This window comes from Gymnogyps californianus, chromosome 1 (genome assembly GCF_018139145.2).
Source record: "Gymnogyps californianus isolate 813 chromosome 1, ASM1813914v2, whole genome shotgun sequence".
Lineage (NCBI taxonomy): Eukaryota > Metazoa > Chordata > Aves > Accipitriformes > Cathartidae > Gymnogyps > Gymnogyps californianus.
The window spans coordinates 140761664-140781850 of record NC_059471.1 but is presented as its reverse complement, the minus strand read 5'-3'; the positions used below and the strand labels follow the sequence as shown (position 1 = coordinate 140781850).

Sequence of the window (20187 nt, the reverse complement as noted above, 5' to 3'; positions counted from 1 at the left end):
AAGCTGCCATCATACCGTTGCCAGTAATAGCATGAGGGCTTTGTTGATCTTGGTTTTGTTGGTGAAGCAGAAATGCTAGCTTTCTTATAATTAGTTAATCATAAAACCATTTCTAACATAAAATATCATAATAAGAGCACTAGTACAGAAACCTGAAAGATAGCAACAGGCGCTTAACGCTTACTGAATAGCAAGTCATCAGCTGATGTCAGACCAGAGCTTACAAAATCCATAGCAGCTAATGAATGATAAGGTTTGAGTAAAAAAACAGTCTGTTTTTTCATAAATATTTGTATCACCTCTATGTGCTTCGAGTTACTTTAGTTACGAAGTACAATGCCTTTGTGTCATTTTTGCCTCTGGCGTTCTTCCACGGTTATGGCAAAGAAATATAATTTTACCTAATAATTTATGAAATGTAGTGAAGTAATTTTGAAAGTCATTGACTTCCCCATGAAGTCATTTTAAGAAATGCCTTTATGGGGAGAATCTCTTATAGCAAGATTGATAAAACTCTATGAAAAAATACAAAAAGAAAATGCCAGGAGTTACCAGCAGCAGAAAGCCAAGAGGTTTTGTGTTCAAAATGTAGTGTGAAACAGTTTTTAAGCAGTAGTCCAAAGAACAAGTAAAACATATGATTGAACACCTTTTTTCTTCTTTTTCGCCTTTTAGGCAAGTCTGTGAATTTCGATGATTATAATGATATCCATATTCCTGCTGTTATCCTAAAGACTTTCCTTAGGGAACTCCCTCAGCCATTACTAACGTTTGAGTGTTATGATCGTATCCTCGGAATCACCAGTGAGTATAAATAAGTTTTAGAAAAATTTATACAGTAAGTTGAACTGGACGTGGGTAATTCATAATCACTGCTGTTTGCTAACCATGACGCAGTTGTGGGTATATAATATTATTAGTGCTTCACTGCAGCCATGAATGGACAACCTCATAATCTGTACCAGAGCAAGGTGGTCAGGGTTACCGAGACCCTCTCTGCTTTTGACAAGGTTTACTGGTTTATCTGTGTATCATACTGTATTATTAAGAATTGGATTGGACTTCTCACTGTCAAGGCTCCATTTTTATGTCATGGCACAGCACTGAGTCAGTCTCAGTGATGCAAGTTATGTCAAAGCAGCTTTAGTTTTAGCAGCAGTATTGGCAGAATTGTGGAAACAAAATCTAGTTGTTGTTTGTACTCTGCTTTTGGTTTTTTTCCTTTTTCTTTGTGGGGAGGGGGTTGTTTTTATTGGAACTATTCCTATGGGATAACATATTGGGGAAGAAAGGATCTAAAGCCATGAGAAGACATTGATTATCTGAAGATCTGGCACCACATGAAACTGAATTATAAAATTTTAATTATGTGGCCTTTGTCGGGGACTAGGAGGTTATAACGCTGGCAAGGCAACCCCCTAATACATGGGGCTTGAATATCTGAGATCCCAGAATATCTGGGAGTTAGTACCCAGTACTTGTAGAGACTGGTATTTTGCCATCCAGGCTATAGTCAAGCTAGCAGGGAACTCGTAGGGCTTCAGTCACAAGCACACATTTTTCCAAAACCTGCTTTTTGAGGAAATTATGTCTAAATGGAGTACAGCTTCCAACAGAGTCGGTTGATGTACCTCTGGTAACCATGGGCTGATGCGGTTGCAAAGTGTAGGTTATCATCACTATAATGACTGTTCCTGTTGGGGTAGGGCACTAAAATAAATCAGACTGGGGATAAATCTCGATTGCTACATGTTTGTAAAGTGGAGAAGTACAGCAAGTTTACTGCACCTAGGTATACTGTATTCTAAGTAAAATTCTTATACTGTGCCCATCACTAGCATCTGCATGTACTGTTTCATATCATTAACTTTATTTATGCATTTCAATTAAGAACTTTAATCAGGTCATGTTCATAATCCTCTGAAGGTTTGTCCTGGTTTTCTATTTGCAAGTCTGTAGATCACCACCTTTCAAATCCTGGATTCATCTGTCCACGCACTGAATGTCTCAGGGCATTTAGAAAAACAGGTCTATTCACAGGTAGGTTGTAGAAATGGAGGGAGTAAGGATTGTCACTCAGAACTGAGGAAAGAAGACAGGCAATTTGGAAAAAGGATATATAAATTCTAATTTTTACTGAATTAATCTTGTGCTGAATTTGTGGACATGATGTGCTAGAGCTCTTGTGCTAGAGCTAAGTGAAAAATGAGAACAAGTCTGAAAAGAATCTGAGCGCAATGCATTGTCCTAGGAACACTGGGAGGCTTTGCTTGGCAAAGCGCCTGTGAAACGTTCATACCATGTTATTTTTGTTTACTGGTGTTTTAAATGTTGACAAAATATCTTGAAAAGTGGAGTTTAAGAGAATTTCTCCTTGGGCTTTCTTGTTATGCAGTGTGATGTCCATTATCTTTTCTTGATGCTGTGGTGATACCCTGATTTTAAAAGATCTTAAGCTTGAGAGCCAAGCTGGACCGCAGCAAAGGCATTTTCTCTGTGAATACAGTGCAGAAGGGAGCTTTGAAGAGGTGTGATCACAGACAGCTGTCTTGGGATGATTTGAAAATTCTCATTCTGTCTTCTGGAAGACACCAGAGCAGTGTGTGATGTATCTATTACATCTCTTAACCTGCAAACCTAGAAATACAGTATCTGTGCTTTACAGTACTTCGAAATAACAGCGAAACTTTTCTCTTTAGTGTCGCGTCTGAAACATTTTTTTTAAAGAGTTTTTGATGGGAGCTGTGAAATAAATTAGCCAAGTGACTGACTAAAAAAATTAATGGAACCTTGAAGCTTATAATTGTCAAAGAACTTCTTCTTTGGTCATGAAAACTGCTAACAAGAGTTCCTTTACCCAGTATTGCTACAATTCCTGCATTATTTACTCTGAAGAAGGCTGATAAAAAAATTCTTGGGATTCAGGTTATTGTGTTTTACAGGAACGGATAGTTTTGCAGTAGGAAAAATGTCAACGCAGCTAACCACAGTATAGCTTCATGTATTTAATTCAGAGCTTAAGGGAACATTTAACATGCTGGAATTTTGTGCGTGCACACATGCTTAAGCACATCTCTAGCTGTGTCAGGGGGCGAGAGAGAGAAATGCAACAAATGCAGAAAAAACATCAGCTTAAATGGGCTGGTTAGGTCAGGCATGATTGTAATCATCAGACCTTTCTCCAAATTGGTGTTAAACTTCCAGTACTAAAATAATTACAATATTCCAGAAGAAAAAAGTCAGTCACTTGGTACAGCATTTGAAATATAATCTAGTGTTAGTGTAATTCGCACCCAGACTGTCTAGATGATGCAGGGAGTTTGGGGTTCAGTTCTGGTTTTGCCCATCTGTAGAAATGAGTTAATGAACCTGCTTAGGTTCATCTCTAGAAAATTCTTACCCACCCAAGTGGCCATCTCATAAACTTTTGCCAAGACAGAAGAGTTTCCTGCAGAATCACAAAAGTGATTTTAAAGTTAGTGGAGTGCCAAAAGAGCATTTTGGGCAGGACTATGTCTCAGCAAGAATAAAATCAGAGCATAAAAAGTAGATGTCTGGATTCAGTGCGTGGAGAGATAATGGGATTCAAATCAAGACCTTTGAAAATCCCCTCTAGCAAAGAAATTATTTTGGCTATTTTACTGAATCAAGAAAATACTCTGGAAGTTAGTCTTAGGCAGATATATGATAATACAAAATATGATAGGGACATTCAGAGGGATAACCCTAACTGTTACTGTGGTCGTGGAGGTTAGTAGAGCTGAATTTTGTGGTCAGTTTTACAGATGGATATCTAAAGTAATTCCAGCAGATATAAATAATATATTATTTCTTGGGAATATTTTGATGTTTTGGAGTTAAGATTGACTTTGACATTGCAGGTGTGGAGAGCAGTTTACGAGTCACCAGATGTAAACAAATCATTCAAGGACTTCCTGAACACAATTACGTTGTTCTGAAATATCTGATATGCTTTCTCCATATGGTAAGTATAGGCAAAATTTCTGGTCTTTTCTTTCTAAATCTGTTCTTGTTAACTCAACATTTAACATCTCCACGGAAAATAAAACTGGATAATTTAAAAAGTATGGTGAAGTGGTTGTGCAGTACTTGCCAATGGAGTGAACTCAGGATGCAGAACCCTCCAGTTCTAATACAAGTCAGTGCTAAACAATGATCTGGCCATCCCTTCACCATGAAATTCTTTAGGTGTAATGAAAACTACTGTGTAAATTTAAGTGGAACTGTGCCTGCACTGGAATATTTAAAAGTCCTGTCCCCTCCATTCCACATTCACAAATGCATGTTTTTATTGATTTAGTTTTGGGTTTTTTTCCTATTTTGGAGTGGAAAAAATGCCTGAAAATTGTGGTTGTGTAATTTTCAGTGCCGGAGAAAAACTAGGTGAAATCACCTTTTTTCTCCAAAGTATAAATCTTGGGCAACTAAAACCAAATAAATTACTGTCATTTTAGAAAATGATAGAAATATTAATGAGCTTTAGAAAAACAATCAGCAAAATATTTTATATTAAATCTTAAAAACAACATTTTCCTGTTGAAAATAGCCTTTCATTCTGTAATTTACTACAGTGGTAAATAAAAAACTTTGAACATGCCATTTTGCAAGGATTTTTGGTATGCTTCAGGATAAATGAAATCATGTGTCTTTTGTCCTACTTTTTGATCTGCTGATTTTTTTTTTTTTAAACCCATTTTTGAAAACCCCCCAAGTGTGAGGGTTTGGGGAACATCCATTACAAATAGTTCTACAGTTAGCCTAGTGACATCCTTTGGTTGCCAGTTTATGTGCAGGAAAAGACAGTAATAGGAGTGTAAATTTCCCTTCTTTTTGCCTTATCCAATACATTGCCTGTTCCAGATTGCATTTTTTTCAAACCCAGGTGCCTAAAATTGAGGGTCATGGTGTGGCTGACACCTAAATACAGTGATCTAGCCTTCAGAAGTCCTAAGAGCCCACCAAAGCAATCACGTATGTGGAAAGATGCTGATTTCCACCAGTGGAGGAATTAGCCCTCAGTAACTGTTCTTGCACTACAATCACGTTTGCCATATTCTAGCCAGCAGCATATTTCAGAAACAAGTACATTTAATCCCTTTTTCTATCAAAACACTAGAGAAAAGCAAGATTAAAGGAAACACATTGATACAACCCTCACTCAGACAGCACTTGCAAGGTTCCTGTAATACCCACATGTTCGTTTACTGTTGCTTAGCTGAACTCTAATGCTATTAAGGAGATCCTCATGTCATTTGCTATTATTTTAGCAACTGATATCTCTCCTCAGTGTTATGAATCGTGTAAGTGACTTTGTTCCAATAATAGGTGCGCCATCTCAACGCACTTCTTAAGAGCTGAGCACTTGAGGTGTTAATGAGGTGTGCAAAAGTATTACATAGTGTTTTCTGTAATTGGGCAACAGAACACAGCATTATTTTTGAGTATGCCTTGTTCTGTAAAGCACCGCATCAAGTTGATACTAGTGCTCAGATCCGCAATTTGTGCTGATCCATGGCTTTTCATCCTTAATGTCTCAGGGAATATTTGCATTTGGAAAGGTCAAGGGAATGTGAAACAATCCAGGAACTAGAGATTTCTATTAATTGCGGATCAGTGTGCTGCACAAGCTGCCACAGTTCAAACTTTAACAGAGCACTCTACCAATAATCCTAGTTTTTACGCGCAAGCATCAACCTTCTTACATATAAGAGGCAATTTAATTCTTCCATGAGCTCAGCCTTGAGTAGTGCAAGAGGTACTTGTGGTAATTTCATGAAGTGGGATGAATTGTAATCACTAGATACAGGTTTTGAACACTCCAGGTTTGATACAGGCTTGTGGAAGAAGAAAAAAAAAAAAAAAAATCCCTGTTTTCTCTGCAGTCTCAACACCCTTAATGAAACAGCTCCTTCTAGTCCAAGAGTGCTACAGCAAGACAGTGCAACTCCTACAGAAGTAACAGACTTGAATTTCAAAAATAGGTCCAAATCCTTTAGCCTGAGATTAGCAGTGATTTTGCCAGTAATGAGCCCAGCATGCTGTGAAAGGTATAACCCACCCATCTCCACTTTGCAGTGCATCTGGCCGCTAGAGAGGGATTTGCGAGGTCCTCTTGGAGCTGCAGTGGACTGAGGTCCCTAGGCAGAATTGGGCAACCAGGAGCAAGAGGGAAAACACAGGCAGGTTTTCACAAGTCAGTCCCTGAATTATGTCTGTAAAAAATGTCCGTGCTTGCTCAGCTGATCTCACAAGAGATGAGTGTGCACAAACAAGTGTTTGTGTTCCACAAGCCCTGCGTTGCACGTGCAGTGAAGTGGATTTATGAATGCACGTGCAAACTTAAAGGGCTCAAAGAAGTCTTCTTGCAAATTACTTGGGAGAACACTCTGAGGGCTACGGTTACCCAGTTCTGAAGCCAGAAACCATTTAGTAGAAAACTGTAATTGTAGTTTTCTATGACAGTCTAAGGCTAAACAATCAGGAAAGTTTGTAGAGGCAATAATATCGTCTAGATTATGTTTTATAACCATGTCTTTGATTTTGGTACCAGCTGATGAGGCCCTCTCTCTAGGCTTACACACTTTCCCTCTCTGCTGCTTATTTCTGTCCCTGCCGTCATGCCTGATGCAGGGGAAGGGTGGCTATCTTCGCTGAAAGTACCATTGCAAAAACCTGCCAAATTCAAAACGTCAAACATGGACCAACTAGAAAAAATGGACACAGTTTGGAGCCCATGAGCTATGCTTCAGATCTGTAACTGAAGCAGCAAAGTTAAAGCCAAGTATAAGCTGGAAAGTAAACCACTCTGAATTAATGTTTTGTCTCAGTCGCTTGTCCAATTGAAAAGTGTAATTAGCACCAGCAAAGCTTGGAGGTGGCTGGAGATGATGGGGCACGTTGGGAAGGATTAGATGACTAAGCCTTATGGAGCAGATACAAGCAGTTGGCATGTCTGCAAGGTAGCTGAGAGTGGGGGATAGAAATGTACATTTCCAGTCAGTTTGTGGGGGCGTTTTAATATCTAGTAATTTTCTTTTGAAAATGTTTTGTGGAGTTACTTTCAGCATTGCGACTGAGAGACCAAAGAGATGGTGATGTCCTTATATTTTTAAAATGTGATGGTAACTGGCTGTTTCTACCCTCTGTATTTCACTGTTTAAGTTCATTAGGTAGTGTAGAGGCGGTCTGGTTTCACTCCTGCAGTATCCATGAGGGTGCTGGGATGCAAGTATGTGGAATCCAAAAATTGTCACAATTTTGCTGGAGGGAGCTGGGTGTTTATTCTGGGATAGTGAAGATGTATATTTTGGATTTGTTGATGTGGCACTAAATCTTCAGTGTTTATTCCCAATGATGAGTTTTGCAATGTAAAATTTTATCTTTCTAGAGGACTTTCTTTCAATATAGGCTGCTGTTACTTAATGATTTTTCTATACATGTTCCAATGAAAGGGGGAAAAAGCCCAACAAACTGGAGCTGTGTAGTTCTTTGTTGTAATACTTTTCTGTGATGTTCAGATGATTCCTGCAAAGATATGATCTAGGTCCTTGGGGAATTGTCTTTTATTAGCTTGTCAAATTGACAGAGCAAGTGTATTTTTCACTTGAAACAGAGATGATGGTTACTAACTTTGTGAGGGAATCAAAGAAGTAGTCAAGGGCGTTAGTCCAAATGCTGAAGATGTCATTTGTATTTCTCAGAACATAGCTTTGGGGTGCACTTTTTTAGAGGGGTAGCCCATAAAGAGGTTGGCTGACTGCATGCTGCCCTTACATGGTCTAGTGTTGGAAAAAAACATCAGCTGCTCATGATGGTGTTGTAGATGAAGTCATGTGTTCGTGTCCTTCGAGAGAAATCCGGCATTGGAGTAGTGAGGGAGTTGAGACGATGTGAAGCCTGATCCCCTGGGGGAGGGATAAAGCCATTACCACTGATGTGACAAGGCTTCCTTGCTTGCAGCTCTTGGTGAGCCGGCAAAGATTATTGTGGAGAGAGTTGGATTCAGTTGCACACTTTCTTGGATCTGCTGAGGAAGGGATTGCTGTGCATTTTGGAGTAAAGCAGCGTGCCGTGTCTCCCTTGAATTCCTAAGTGTCAGCCTCATGGATGACTCACAGATAAGGCTTAGTGTAGCTCTGCCTCAGATGATATAATCACTGTTTCATTTTATCTCAAGGATTTTCTCTCTCAAGGGAGAAGCTGTGTCATGGGTATTTTTGTTGATTATTTCAACATTGACTGTCTCCTTGAAATGTTCACAGAGTGGTGGCAGGTGGGAAGAGATGATTTTATCTTGGAGTTAGAAACATTCTTTGAAATAGTTGGCCTAAAGAGAAAAAATAAATCTAGCTCTACCAGCAAGTTGCAGTGGTGTTGCTTTGAGCTGAAACATTGGCCTTTGAAGGCAGCGGCTAGGTTAAGCTGGATGTGTTTCAACTAGCACTTGAAGACAGCACCTGTACATGACTTGCAGGATGGAGTGTGTCAGGGAGCACTCCCAAAAACCAGGGGAAGACAACTGCAACAAGTTTGGCTCCTTCCACCCTCCATTGTCCTCCGGTACTATACCACATGCTTCTGTGCCATCACAGGGTACCTGCTCTGTATATGCTTAAGGTACCTGCCTTAGGATATACAGCACATATCTTTTGGTTTTGTGCTATAGAGAAAACACAACGTGATGGGCTGTAGCGCTCACGTTATTTTAGAGACTTTAAACTGAAAGAAACAGCAAAAAATAATTTTTCCTTGATCCACAGGTGTTTCATATGTACAACATTACACAGTGTGGATGCAGCCAATATGAGCCACTTGACCCAAAGGCCAGAACGCAGTCCCTAACCTTGTTATATTTATTAGTATCCAAACGCCAGCTTCATTGTCCAGCTACCTTCAGGGTAATATCTAGGTCTGTGTCTCCTTGTTAACAGGGTACTCATCGTTGTCCTAATTGTTTTCCCTCATCAGTTATTTTGGTAGTAGTTTAGCTTTTGCTACATTGCTGTAGTATAATGAACTCGTTTGAGCTGATCTCATCTGAAGCAGATTAAATGAACAAGATGGACTTGTTGGTTTTTCTGTATAGTTAAATAGTGCATTGAGAGCAGTATGTGAAGGTCAGCAGGTTATACGTGGTTCGTGCTCTAGAGAGAATGATGTGGGTTTTGCATAAGGTCATGAAGCAGGCATTGCTATTTAATCTGATGACTTTTTATTCTCAGGTTGTGAAGTCAATCCTTTGAAAAGGTGGTTATGGCACCAGTATCTCCTTCCTTTATCCAGCCCTGCTTCATGACCTTAAAAACAATTGAAGCCTTTAATATTTGTAGTAGAAGTAGCATCATGGTAGCTCTGATGTCCCAGAAGTGTAAGGCAAAGATTGGAGGGAAAAATAGTACCTATTATTGGAAAAATTAATATGGTTAGGAAGAAAATTTTATGCTTTTGGGCACATAAGTGCTTTTTCATGTCCCTCACGGGAAAGACTTCCATCCTGCGCACGTGTCTAAAGGGCATTATATCCCCTCCTGAGCAAATAGGCTCCTTGCTAGGTAGAACACTGAGGAAGGTGGGACTGTGCTGTAGGAGATAGAGGGGAATGAAACCTGTGTTACCGGGCAGAGGGCAACTGGAGTTTATGCATACGCTAAGAAGTGTTCACATGATCATAGTGTTTCTTTGGTTTTCCTCTAGTGCCCTCAGGCTTTTCATAGTACGACAGAGCTGCCTTTTCAGTAGGCTTTATGGCAAGGCAGAAATGGAGAGACACTGAGAAGTAGAATTTTTGCTTTCCTACTCCACTTGAAATTGTAGCAGGAAGACTACATGGGAGATTTTGCCCAATAATTCCTTGTTCTGTTCTGAGGTGAGAGCTTCAGAGTAACCTGTACATCACAGTTTGTGACTGCATGGTCTTCCCATGATAGATTACTGATCAACAACTGCAACCATCAGCCTGAGAAGAACTGGCTGAATTACCTAGGTCAGGAGGAATCAAGAGCACCGTCAGCTTGATGGCTCTTTACAATAACAGAGAACTTGTCACATAGGACACCCAGACCATATTGGGCTTTAGATACCAGTCATGCAATGCAGGAATGCAAAACACACACAAATTCCCTGCCAAGCTCACACAGAGGAAGAAAATACTCCTGCTACCCAGTTCTGGGCTCACATCCACGGATAGAAGTAGGACACATCATCCAGGCGCAGAACAGATTTCAGTACTGTGTATTTTGCCTATAGCCCATTTTCACCTCCATTGCTTCAGAGGAATTGGGTGGATGTGGAGGTACTTGAAAGCAAAGTCATGCATCAGTGGGAGAAAAAAAAAAAATCCTTCTAAACCCTTGCAAACAACTTCAGAAGTCATCAAGGTTTGTTTTATAGGGGACTTAGTACCGAAGCAGATGGAATAGCTGTTTGTTTATGCTGTGCTTCCCTGTCCCCCAGCAGCGATAACAATAGATTCCATATAGAAGGATTGAAAACAATTGATTTTCCTAGGATAAGGAAACAATTCAGCCTTTTTGCTTGACTTACTGACATCTTATCTTGTACTTGAGGGACACAGACTCCAGTGGCCCCATAGCTCTAGGCTGCGTAGTCAGCCCTGAGGCTGTTAAGAAGCCAGTGATGTCCTGTGGCCAGGGTCCACTCCCGTCATTGGTTCATCCTCACTACAGGATGGTGCCTTGTCTCTCACTCTCTGGGGCACATGTCTGTATATACCTATTCATGTTTATGTTTTTCCAGGTTTCACAGGAGAGCATATATAACAGAATGACAGCGTCCAGCCTGGCCTGTGTCTTTGGTTTGAATTTGATCTGGCCGTCGAAAGGAACAGCCTCCCTGAGCGCTCTGGTACCTCTGAATCTCTTCACTGAACTACTGATAGATTTCTACACGAATATATTCAACTCCCGAACAGTGCCTGGTGAGATCTTACCTTAATGGTCCCAGGAAGGAAGATGGAGTATGGCTGCCTGAGGGAAAGGTCTCTGTGCCTCAACTGGTGGGAGCTTTATATTCAGGGCTCTCTCCTGCAAAGAAAACTTTCAGTACAGAGTAAAGTTTCTATAGCTTTCCAAATACCAAAGATATTGGGAGAAGCACACTACCCCATATATTCTCATCACATGGGGGAGAATATGAACATTCAAAGACCAATAGGTCAAAGTGAATCCCCTTATTAAGCTGACAAAAACTGGTATGTTAAAAAAAATCATGACACTACATGCCAGTCTGTCATTTCTTTGGGGATCTGGAGACCTTACTATGTGGTATTATTTTCTGCATGGGCAGAGCTAAGTTCTGGACCACTCCTGAATGTACAGCTTTCTTCTTTTTTTTTTTTTTTATTTGAATACAAGTTTGTTAGAAATTTCCCTATTAAGTTAATAAAGTTGGAATCAATTTTTAAGATACTAAAATTTCTAAACTATTTTTCCATATATTTAAGTGTCTTTGTTTTACACAAAAAGGTGTGGGCGGTTGTGGCACATCAGGTTTGCAATTACCATTGAGAATAAAGTGTTTCCTGGGTAATTTGAGCTGTGCAGACAGCTAACTAATTATGCTTGTAAATATCTAATATATGCAGTTAATCACTGTAGCTGCACATGCAAAGTGTGTGGAAGTTTTTTTTCTTCTTAAAAGTTCAAATGGGAAACAATAATCTTATGGGTAAATACTTGGAATTTTCATCAATGGAGTTATATCAGTGAGTGCATAATACAGAATATAGACTAACTTTGAGAAGAGTACCCCTAATGTTTGGGCTGCATGCTTTTGCAGTTTGAGTTGATAGAAATTTGGTCTTCAAATCAGTTTCTCTGGAAAGCAATAAGAGCAACAACTTGGATAATATAACTAATATCATTTTTATACATTGAAAGTCTATTATTAGTCCCAATGTGAATAATTAGCCAACGTAACGGGAGAATTTTCAGTGTTTTCTTTCTAACTATGCCATTAATATCACTTGTATTTGATGAACTCTAACATGCTGCTATTTCATTGTTTAACACTGATTGGTAATGGGGCGGTGTAACGAAGTTGTCATTATAGTTGCCTGCAAAGCAAAAGAAAATTAACCAGTGGTAAAAAAAGGTAAGTGGTATTTTCCCTAATGCTCTGGTCTTCCTGCTTCTGTACAAAGCTAATGAAACAGAGGGACTATTTAGACTTCAGTAAAAGTAACAGTCTCAGGAAGACAATTTAGGCATCCCCTCCTCCGCAAACACAGAACCGCTTTTTATCCTGTAGGTTCTAGTGAGTTGAGGACTTGTACTTCTGGCCTTCCTCTTAGCAGTTATTAATTGCCTGCCTATGTAACGGGGTGCAACAAAATCTTATTGCAGAGGGTACAGAGGATTCGTTCTTGTCAGCAATTTCAGGAAATAACCAAGTATTCAGAAGGCTGTGGAATGCTGGATGTGCCAGGCCTTCGTTTGCCCAGTAGGTGTCATCTATAGCATTAGGCAATGATTAAAATTTGAAAAATACAGAGGCGTTAGAACAAGATGTGTTAGGACCAACTTCTCACCTCACAGTTGTGCGTTTTCCCCAGTTCCTCAAGTGTCTTAAAGACAACTTGTTGGCTTTTGAATATCTGTAAGTAATAACCACCTATCACTCCCATCTAAATATAAAATCTTGCGTAATACAAAGAGAATAATTAACAAGTATTCATCATTGTTGCATTTCAGCAAAATGAGATTGCCAAGGATAAAACTGTCATAATGTCATATTGCAACTCGTCAGTTTTACATCTGAGTTATCAGTGACAGCATCCTAGCCTTGTATTACGACAAACAAACACAATTACACTCAGCACTGCTCAGCGACTTGGCAGCATGGTTCTGTGCATCAGCACCCTGTTCTTATAGGGGAAGAATTTGGCCTCTGGGAATTAACAAAGCCTGAGTATTTTGCCACTTTCTGACCTTGGTCAAAATACATATGCATTAGTTTTGCTGCCTGTACAAAGAAGGAGCACCTGACATTAGAAAAGTGCTTTGGGATTAAATACTGGTGAGTCCTATAAAATGGTTGTTTTCCATTTCCCCATGTCCTCTTCCAAAAATCCAGCAACATCAAATGGCATTTAGTCTTCAGGCTACACTGCGTAATGGGAATGTGAGTCCTGGATAGTTTTAGCACAGTAACATACCAGAGCCCTGTGGGGTGAAATCCTGAGTTCGTGGAAGTCAGCTTTGCTCAAAAAGTCCCCAGAGCCTGGGGAGAGGGCTCCCTCATAGATTTAGTTCTCTAACTCATCAAAGGTTGGGAGAGAGCAGGAATTTGGCAGCAGCAGTCATGCTGGTGAAGCAAGCCCTCAGGGCACAGCTGCCTCTGACCCCTTTACTTTTACAAGTAAAAAGTACAAGCAACAAGCATCCTTTCAGCTAATTTGCCTGCCTGTAGACACACAAGATGATAGTTAGAACCAGACTCGCTCTTTCGGTATTGGTCACATGCCAAACTGCAGGTCTTCCTTTTAGTGCTTTGTAAACTACCATTTTCCAGCAATTTATAGCTCCTCTCATTTAGCGAATGAAGAACAAAATGGCGTTTTCTCATCTCAAGGTGCCTTCTTTTAAAGAACAGATAACATCTGTTATCCGCCAGTACGGGTAATTTGATGCTGCTTAAGAACAGTAGTGGCTCTGGTTCTGATTGCCATTAGCGCTGGTGGGGGCAGAGTGAGGCAGGGGGATGGGGGGCTCCTGCTCCCCTTGACCTTCCTGCCTCCCCAGCAGGCAGCCTGAGACAGAAGTAAGGAAGGAACTCACCTCCACCCCAGCCTTTCCCTGCAAGCCTGCCTGTCACGGGGAAGGGACTTTCCCAGGTCAGAGGTACCTGGGTAGCAAAACCCTCGCAGTGATGAGACCCCAGCTCTGTCTCCCCTACCCTACAGGAACTGGCGAAATCCTCCATCTGCGGCAGAAGCCCCCGATCTCTGTCCTGAGTGCCAGACTTAACTATGACATTAAATCAGCTCTCATGAATTATTCAGAAGGGTTTGGAGTGAAATTCATGTTAGAGAAATATATGTTTCAAATTTCCTGACTCTAAGAGGAGTCCTGGAGGTGTCCCCTGCAGTTACTTTGATAACAGTTTCTCTTTACAAATGATAATTGCACGATTCGAGCTTTTGTACAGTGTGGCCTTGTGAACTCTTCTCTCATATCAAAGAACAATTTTCAGATCATTTCCATAGCAAAAAGAAAGTGATTATGGAGATAATCTGTTGGAAACACACATGCTGGATTTCAGTTTAAAACAATAAAATGCAGTCATGGAATGAGAAATCAAGTGTTACCTAGTTGACGATATACAGAGAATAAATTGCCTAAGCATTTTAGTTTACTGAGCTGTTAGGAGTTGAAAATTGGTCCCAAGATTAGTCTGATTATCAGGATGCCTCTAGCAACAAGCACCAAAGGGGGAAGGGAATACTTTTCTACCCTGAATCTATGAAGAAATGTAAGAAGATTGAACAATGTCATTAACCAAGGGGGGTCTTTACAGTTCTTACAAAAAACTTCCATAAATGAATATCACTTACATGTGTGCAGATGATCTGTCTGTGTGTGCTGCACTCCTCGAGCAGCACCCGTTGCAGAATCTCTCGGAGCCTTATAAACTTTAATATATTCATCCACTCGTGAGGAGACTAATAATAGGAAAGCCCCAGATATTTTATTCACATGTTCATTGTGTACTTAGGTAGCAAGTTGAACTTTTAATGGGATTGTATTGGATTTGCTTGGCAAGGTTTTGGTAGCGGGGGCAGAGCTACAGGGGTGGCTTCTGTGAGAAACTGCTAGGAGCTTTCCCTATGTCTGAATAAAGCCAATGCCAGCCGGCTCCAAGACAGGCCTGCCGCTGGCCAAGGCCGAGCCCCTCAGTGACGGTGGTAGCGCCTCTGGGAACATATTTAAGAAGGGTGAACAGCAACAGCAGTTGGGAGAGAGGAGTGAGAAGATGTGAGAGGAACAACCCTGCAGACACCAAGGTCAGTGAAGAAGGAGGGGGAGGAGGTGCTCCAGGTGCCGGAGCAGAGATTCCCCTGCAGCCTGTGGTGAAGACCATGGTGAGGCAGGCTGTCCCCCTGCAGCCCATGGAGGTCCACGGTGGAGCAGATATCCACCTGCAGCCCGTGGAGGACCCCATGCCGGAGCAGGTGGATGCCTGAAGGAGGCTGTGACCACGTGGGAAGCCTGTGCTGGAGCAGGCTGCTGGCAGGACCTGTGGACCCATGGAGAGAGGAGCCCATGCTGGAGCAGGTTTGCTGGCAGGGCGTGTGACCCCATGGGGGACCCACGCTGGCGCAGTCTGTTCCTGAAGGACTGCACCCCATGGAAGGGACCCACGCTGGAGCAGTTTGTGAAGATCTTTCATGTTGGAGAATTTTGTGGAGGACTGTCTCCTGTGGGAGGGACCCCACGCTGGAGCAGGGGAAGAGTGTGAGGAGCCCTCCCCCTGAGGAGGAAGGAGCAGCAGAAACAACGTGTGATGAACTGACTGCAACCCCCATTCCTGTCCCCCTGCGTCGCTGCTGGGGGAGGAGGTAGAGAAAATCAGGAGTAAAGTTAAGCCTGGGAAGAAGGGAGGGGTGGCGGGAAGGTGTTTTTAAGGTTTGGTTTTATTTTTCTCATTATCCTACACTGATTTGACTGGTAATAAATTAAATTAATTTTTTTCCCCAGGTTGAGTCTGTTTTGCCTGTGACAGTAATTGCTGAGTGATCTCCCTGTCCTTATCTCGACCCATGAGCCTTTTGTTATATTTTTCTCTCCCCTGTCCAGTTGAGGAGGAGGAGTGACAGAGCGGCTTTGGTGGGCATCTGGCATCCAGCCAGGGTCAACCCACCACAGGACTGACGGTACAGTCACACACACACACACCCTTCCCCTTCATTTCCTGAATAGTTTGTCTTCACAACCCTGGAAAATGTAGGTTTGCCAACATTCCCACTTTTCAAGTGGCGGTGGGGGTGTTGGGGTGTGGGGGAAGGACGAGTTACTGCCAGCACCTGTAATTTGTGAAGTGAGCAGCTCATGTTCAGTTGAAGCTCTACTGGCCAGTCACATTCCTGCTCATACTCTATTCATTTCTAACATGTTTTTACCTACAAAGAGAAGTCAGAAGCAAACATACCCTGCTTTAAGTAGGCACATCTCCATTGAAGCCAAAGGTATGACTGGGAAGTATGTAAATCATGTGTTAAATGATACATGTGGCTGGCGTGTGAACGGTGTTCTGCCTTTCCCGGTGGAGTAATGCTCATTTTCACCATCCGAAGAGTTTGATTTTTGTCTTTATCCGTGCACATCCTGGAAAGCCATTTCAGTGTATTGCACCTAATGTAGCAAAGGATTCCAGTGTCCTCCAGCATCATCTGAGAGCAGCGGAGGATTGTAGTGGGGTGCTACAAACGCTATCTTCTTTCTTGCGAACTGGAAAGCTTGAGAAAGGACTGCCTTAACCGATGAGATTTCTTTGGGGTTATGTTGGTGATTTGGACAGTGAACTGGCCTGGAGACTGAGAAGGAAACTTTCAAATACAACCAGGAAAAAAAGCCCTTTTCCACAGTGGGCCTATCAGCACCTGAAAACCGTTACCCAGAATTGTCATCTGAGGGAAAAGAGTCTTGGTTTGCCTCTCCACGCTGGAGATACACAAACACACGATGGTACGTGAGTTCTCCTGTTTCTTCCTAGCTGGAGTCTGTTGCCTGTAGTGCTAGGAAAGCCATGGTAATTGTACACAGAAGGACTGTAGCCCTACTATCCTGGCTATTCCTCTCTAGAATAGCTGGCAGAAGTTCAGCCTTAAAAATAATTAACTGATTGGAAAAATATTTCTGCTGGAACATCACAACTCAACAAAAAATAAAAGCATTTTCCTAGAAGGCTTGGTTTTGGTGCCATTCTTTCAGAAGTCGTGAACTTCTTCCAGAAAGCTGCCCGCATGCCTCTGAGCCACGGACCCCCAGGCTCGCCCAGGGCCCAGCTTTGGCTCTGCCGGCCCCTGTGGTGGTCCAGAGAGGCGGAAAAGAGCATCGCTGCTTCCCATTCATGGTCTCTTTTGAGGTGGCGTCACCTTTCCGCACACGCGGCGTTGCAATTATTGCCAGAGGTAAGGAGGGAATTCTGCTGGAGCCGGGGGAGATGACACACATAGCTGACTGATCGTTAAAGCTGGCTTTTTTTCTGTGGCCCTGATTTCTCCATGGTGCAATCATCGTGCAGTAACTGCTTTCCTGACTGGCAGTCTGTCTGTAGTCCCCAGAGCATGAGCTTGTCACTCACAGGGTTAGGGCTTGCGCCTGTAGTTGGGAGCAGCTGGATCTGATGCCTGACCCAAATGCTTGGGGGGCAAAACTGCAGGCTGCAACATGGAAACATGCTTCTCCGAAACACAGCCTGGTCTACTACCTGCTTCATTTTCTTTTGCTTCGATCCTCAAAAACTTACTCATTTAAGCTACTGCTAGCCCAGACACTAATGGGCTCCTCCTCAAGCCTAATATGAAATCAGGATTTCTATCTTTTGGGGTTTTTTTCTCCATTACATGGATTGTGTTCCCCAATACTGAATTGTACTCTCAAATTATTTCTGCACTTCAACCTTTAATTGCCCACAAAAGCAGTTTACAGCCTCTTACTCTTCTGCCATGAAAATTATCCCCTTAATTAATGGGACAATAAAAAGCAACTGTAAAACGCACCAAACTGCATCGTCTTTAGTGTCTGAACTGGATTTCTGCAGCAGTCATGGAAGAGTCTTTGGATGGGTGGATTTTTGACACTTCACTCAAGAATTTCTTGACCCAAAGCTCTAAAAATAGTAAGGGCTATAATAAGTTAGTTTTTCTGTTTCAAAAGCTTCCAAAGAAACATGTTCTCCCCCTGCTTCACCTGGCAGCGTTGTCTTTTTTTTTCTATGTATTTCCCACCCATTCAAAGCTGCATGCTCTGCCTATAGCCATTTACATCCTTCTTCATCTGCAGTCTGTCAGCAGTCTGTGTAAGTTGGGGGATGGTGTTCACGCTCACACACACCCCCTGCACTGCGTTTTTGTGGGGATAGGAATGGTCCAAGGCTGTCACGGTCGTTCTGCAGCCGGATAAACTGAACTGAGACCACAAGAGGTTCGGTTCTGTGAGGAAGTTTCAAGTTACAGTGTTTGAGTGAGTGAAATTGCCCAAATCATGTTTCCCCCATCTCTGAAGCAGAAAGACAGTTATGCCTTTGATAAGTAGATTGAGCTTTTATATCTAATAACCCAACACTTGTTGTGATGAAGAGGAAAAGAAGTTAGGAAGATCTTTTCCTTTCCGTATTTCCCACCACTCCCAGCTTTCCTCATCAGCCTCTATCTTTTGAAAAACCTACTATACTGGTGCATACATGAAATGCAGCCACAGCTGATGTCCAGTAAAGCTAATATTGTATTTAATAACCATGCCCAGAATGGAAACGGCATCTCATCAGGCTGCATAGCTCTCCACTCTGAACACGTGCATAGAGCTGAGCAAGGCACAGGCTGGTGTCGGTGTCTGCCTTGTTCCATGCTGGGGGTCGTAGAGGGGACTTCCTTCCCTCCTCCCTTTCCCTCTCAGTACAGGAGCTCCCTCACGCTCACTGAGCTACCAAACAGCAGCAGCCGCTAGCCCCCAAATGCTTTCATGTTACTCCCATCTGCATGGAGTACTTAATGCTGCTGCAAAACAACTACACAAGCAAGATGTCGAACTATCACAAAGCACTTCCACCTTTGCAGAAGGATTAGCAGACCTACATTCTATTCCCATCCCCACATTCTACTCTGAAGCTTGAATAAATATTTTTTTTCTTATCTTTGGCTTGTGGCTGACCTCCCAAGCAATGCTGCGGCAAACGCCTTCCAGGGTCCAGAGTGCACGCTGCCAGCCCTGATGGGTAAGTGGCCACGGCACAAGGACAAAACAAATCCATTCCATTACAAAATAACATTAAAATTCAGTAAGATAATATCACTCTCTTCTGCACCAAAAGAGCTTTTACAAAATAATATAAATGAGAGGATGAAAATAATGAGAGGCTTTGTAGAGCTCGCTCACAAGCCCTGACACCTGGCATGCTCTTGCCGGGAAGGCAATAAACACCCCATTCTCTGCATGTCACAGTATCACAACTTCTCTGTATAATTACCACTTGAAAGTTAATAGGACTCTTCTCCCAGCGTGACGGCTGTATTTTCTACAGTCGCTGCATGTCCTGCGTCCACGGCCGTCACTGGGGCCCCGGCTGTGGCAGCACCGACTAGGGAGGACAAGTTGTTTGAGGCTGCCTCAGAAATCAAGCTGTTTCCCTATAGGAAACCCTGTTGCACTGAGGCACTGAAGACAATGGATAGTGCAGAGATGGAGAGGCAGTTCCTCCCCCTCACAAGAGTCGTGATGGACAACACCAGTGAAGAGCAGGAAAGGATGGGGCAGATAAGGAAACCAAAGCTACCTGGCTAACATCACAACTAGGGTGATAATCAAAACCAGTGGCAAACCCCTCAAGCTCCTGAAACTCAACCCAGCACCTCTTCACGGCTCCGTGTGCCTAACCACAGGCACTGGCACCTTTTTGGTTCTTCTAAACGACCAATGTTTTGGTCGATAGGTACAGTAAAAAGAGAATAAAGCGGTACACACTGGTCAAGGCAGATTGCAGCAGGCCAGATATCGGACTCTTAATGACCCTTTAATTCAGCCTTAACACAACTGCTGGAAAAACGCATTTTGGCCTAATAATTGTTTTGAATGCCCTTGTGTGTCCAACTAAATTTAATGAAATGCAGTAAAGTTGTACATGAGAAGTGTCACCTGAAAAGTCATCACAGCTGTCATCAGGTGGAGGATAAGAGGCACCGACACTAATGAAATGTCGTACCACAGGAGTGGATTGCTTTGGTGGGGCTCCCCTCGGTGTCTGCTCTGGTTAGCGTGGTAAATCAGCTGGAGCTGATGCCTATCACACACTGCTTATGCTCCGTGATCACAGCGGTTTGGGGAGGTTTTAGACTAAACGTGATCTGGACAGAAAGCGTTTCAACAGTAATACATTAAATCATTCTTAACCTGTTTAAATGCGATCATTAGACTATGTGGATTGGTCTAA

General features: G+C 42.3%; 2 protein-coding genes across 3 annotated transcripts in view; both read left to right on the top strand.

The window, feature by feature from the left end:
- The window catches only part of ARHGAP8 (Rho GTPase activating protein 8), an 83738-nt gene extending 72294 nt beyond the window's left edge, over positions 1-11444 (top strand). For both annotated transcript variants that reach the window (XM_050914936.1, XM_050914937.1), the window contains exons 11-13: positions 676-804; positions 3882-3985; positions 10777-11444. In XM_050914936.1, the coding sequence (XP_050770893.1) occupies positions 676-804; positions 3882-3985; positions 10777-10974 (431 nt within the window). In that variant the 3' untranslated portion in view covers positions 10975-11444. The remainder of the gene's footprint in view (positions 1-675; positions 805-3881; positions 3986-10776) is intronic.
- The window catches only part of NUP50 (nucleoporin 50), a 398016-nt gene that overhangs the window by 45416 nt on the left and 332413 nt on the right, over positions 1-20187 (top strand). The window lies entirely within an intron of this gene.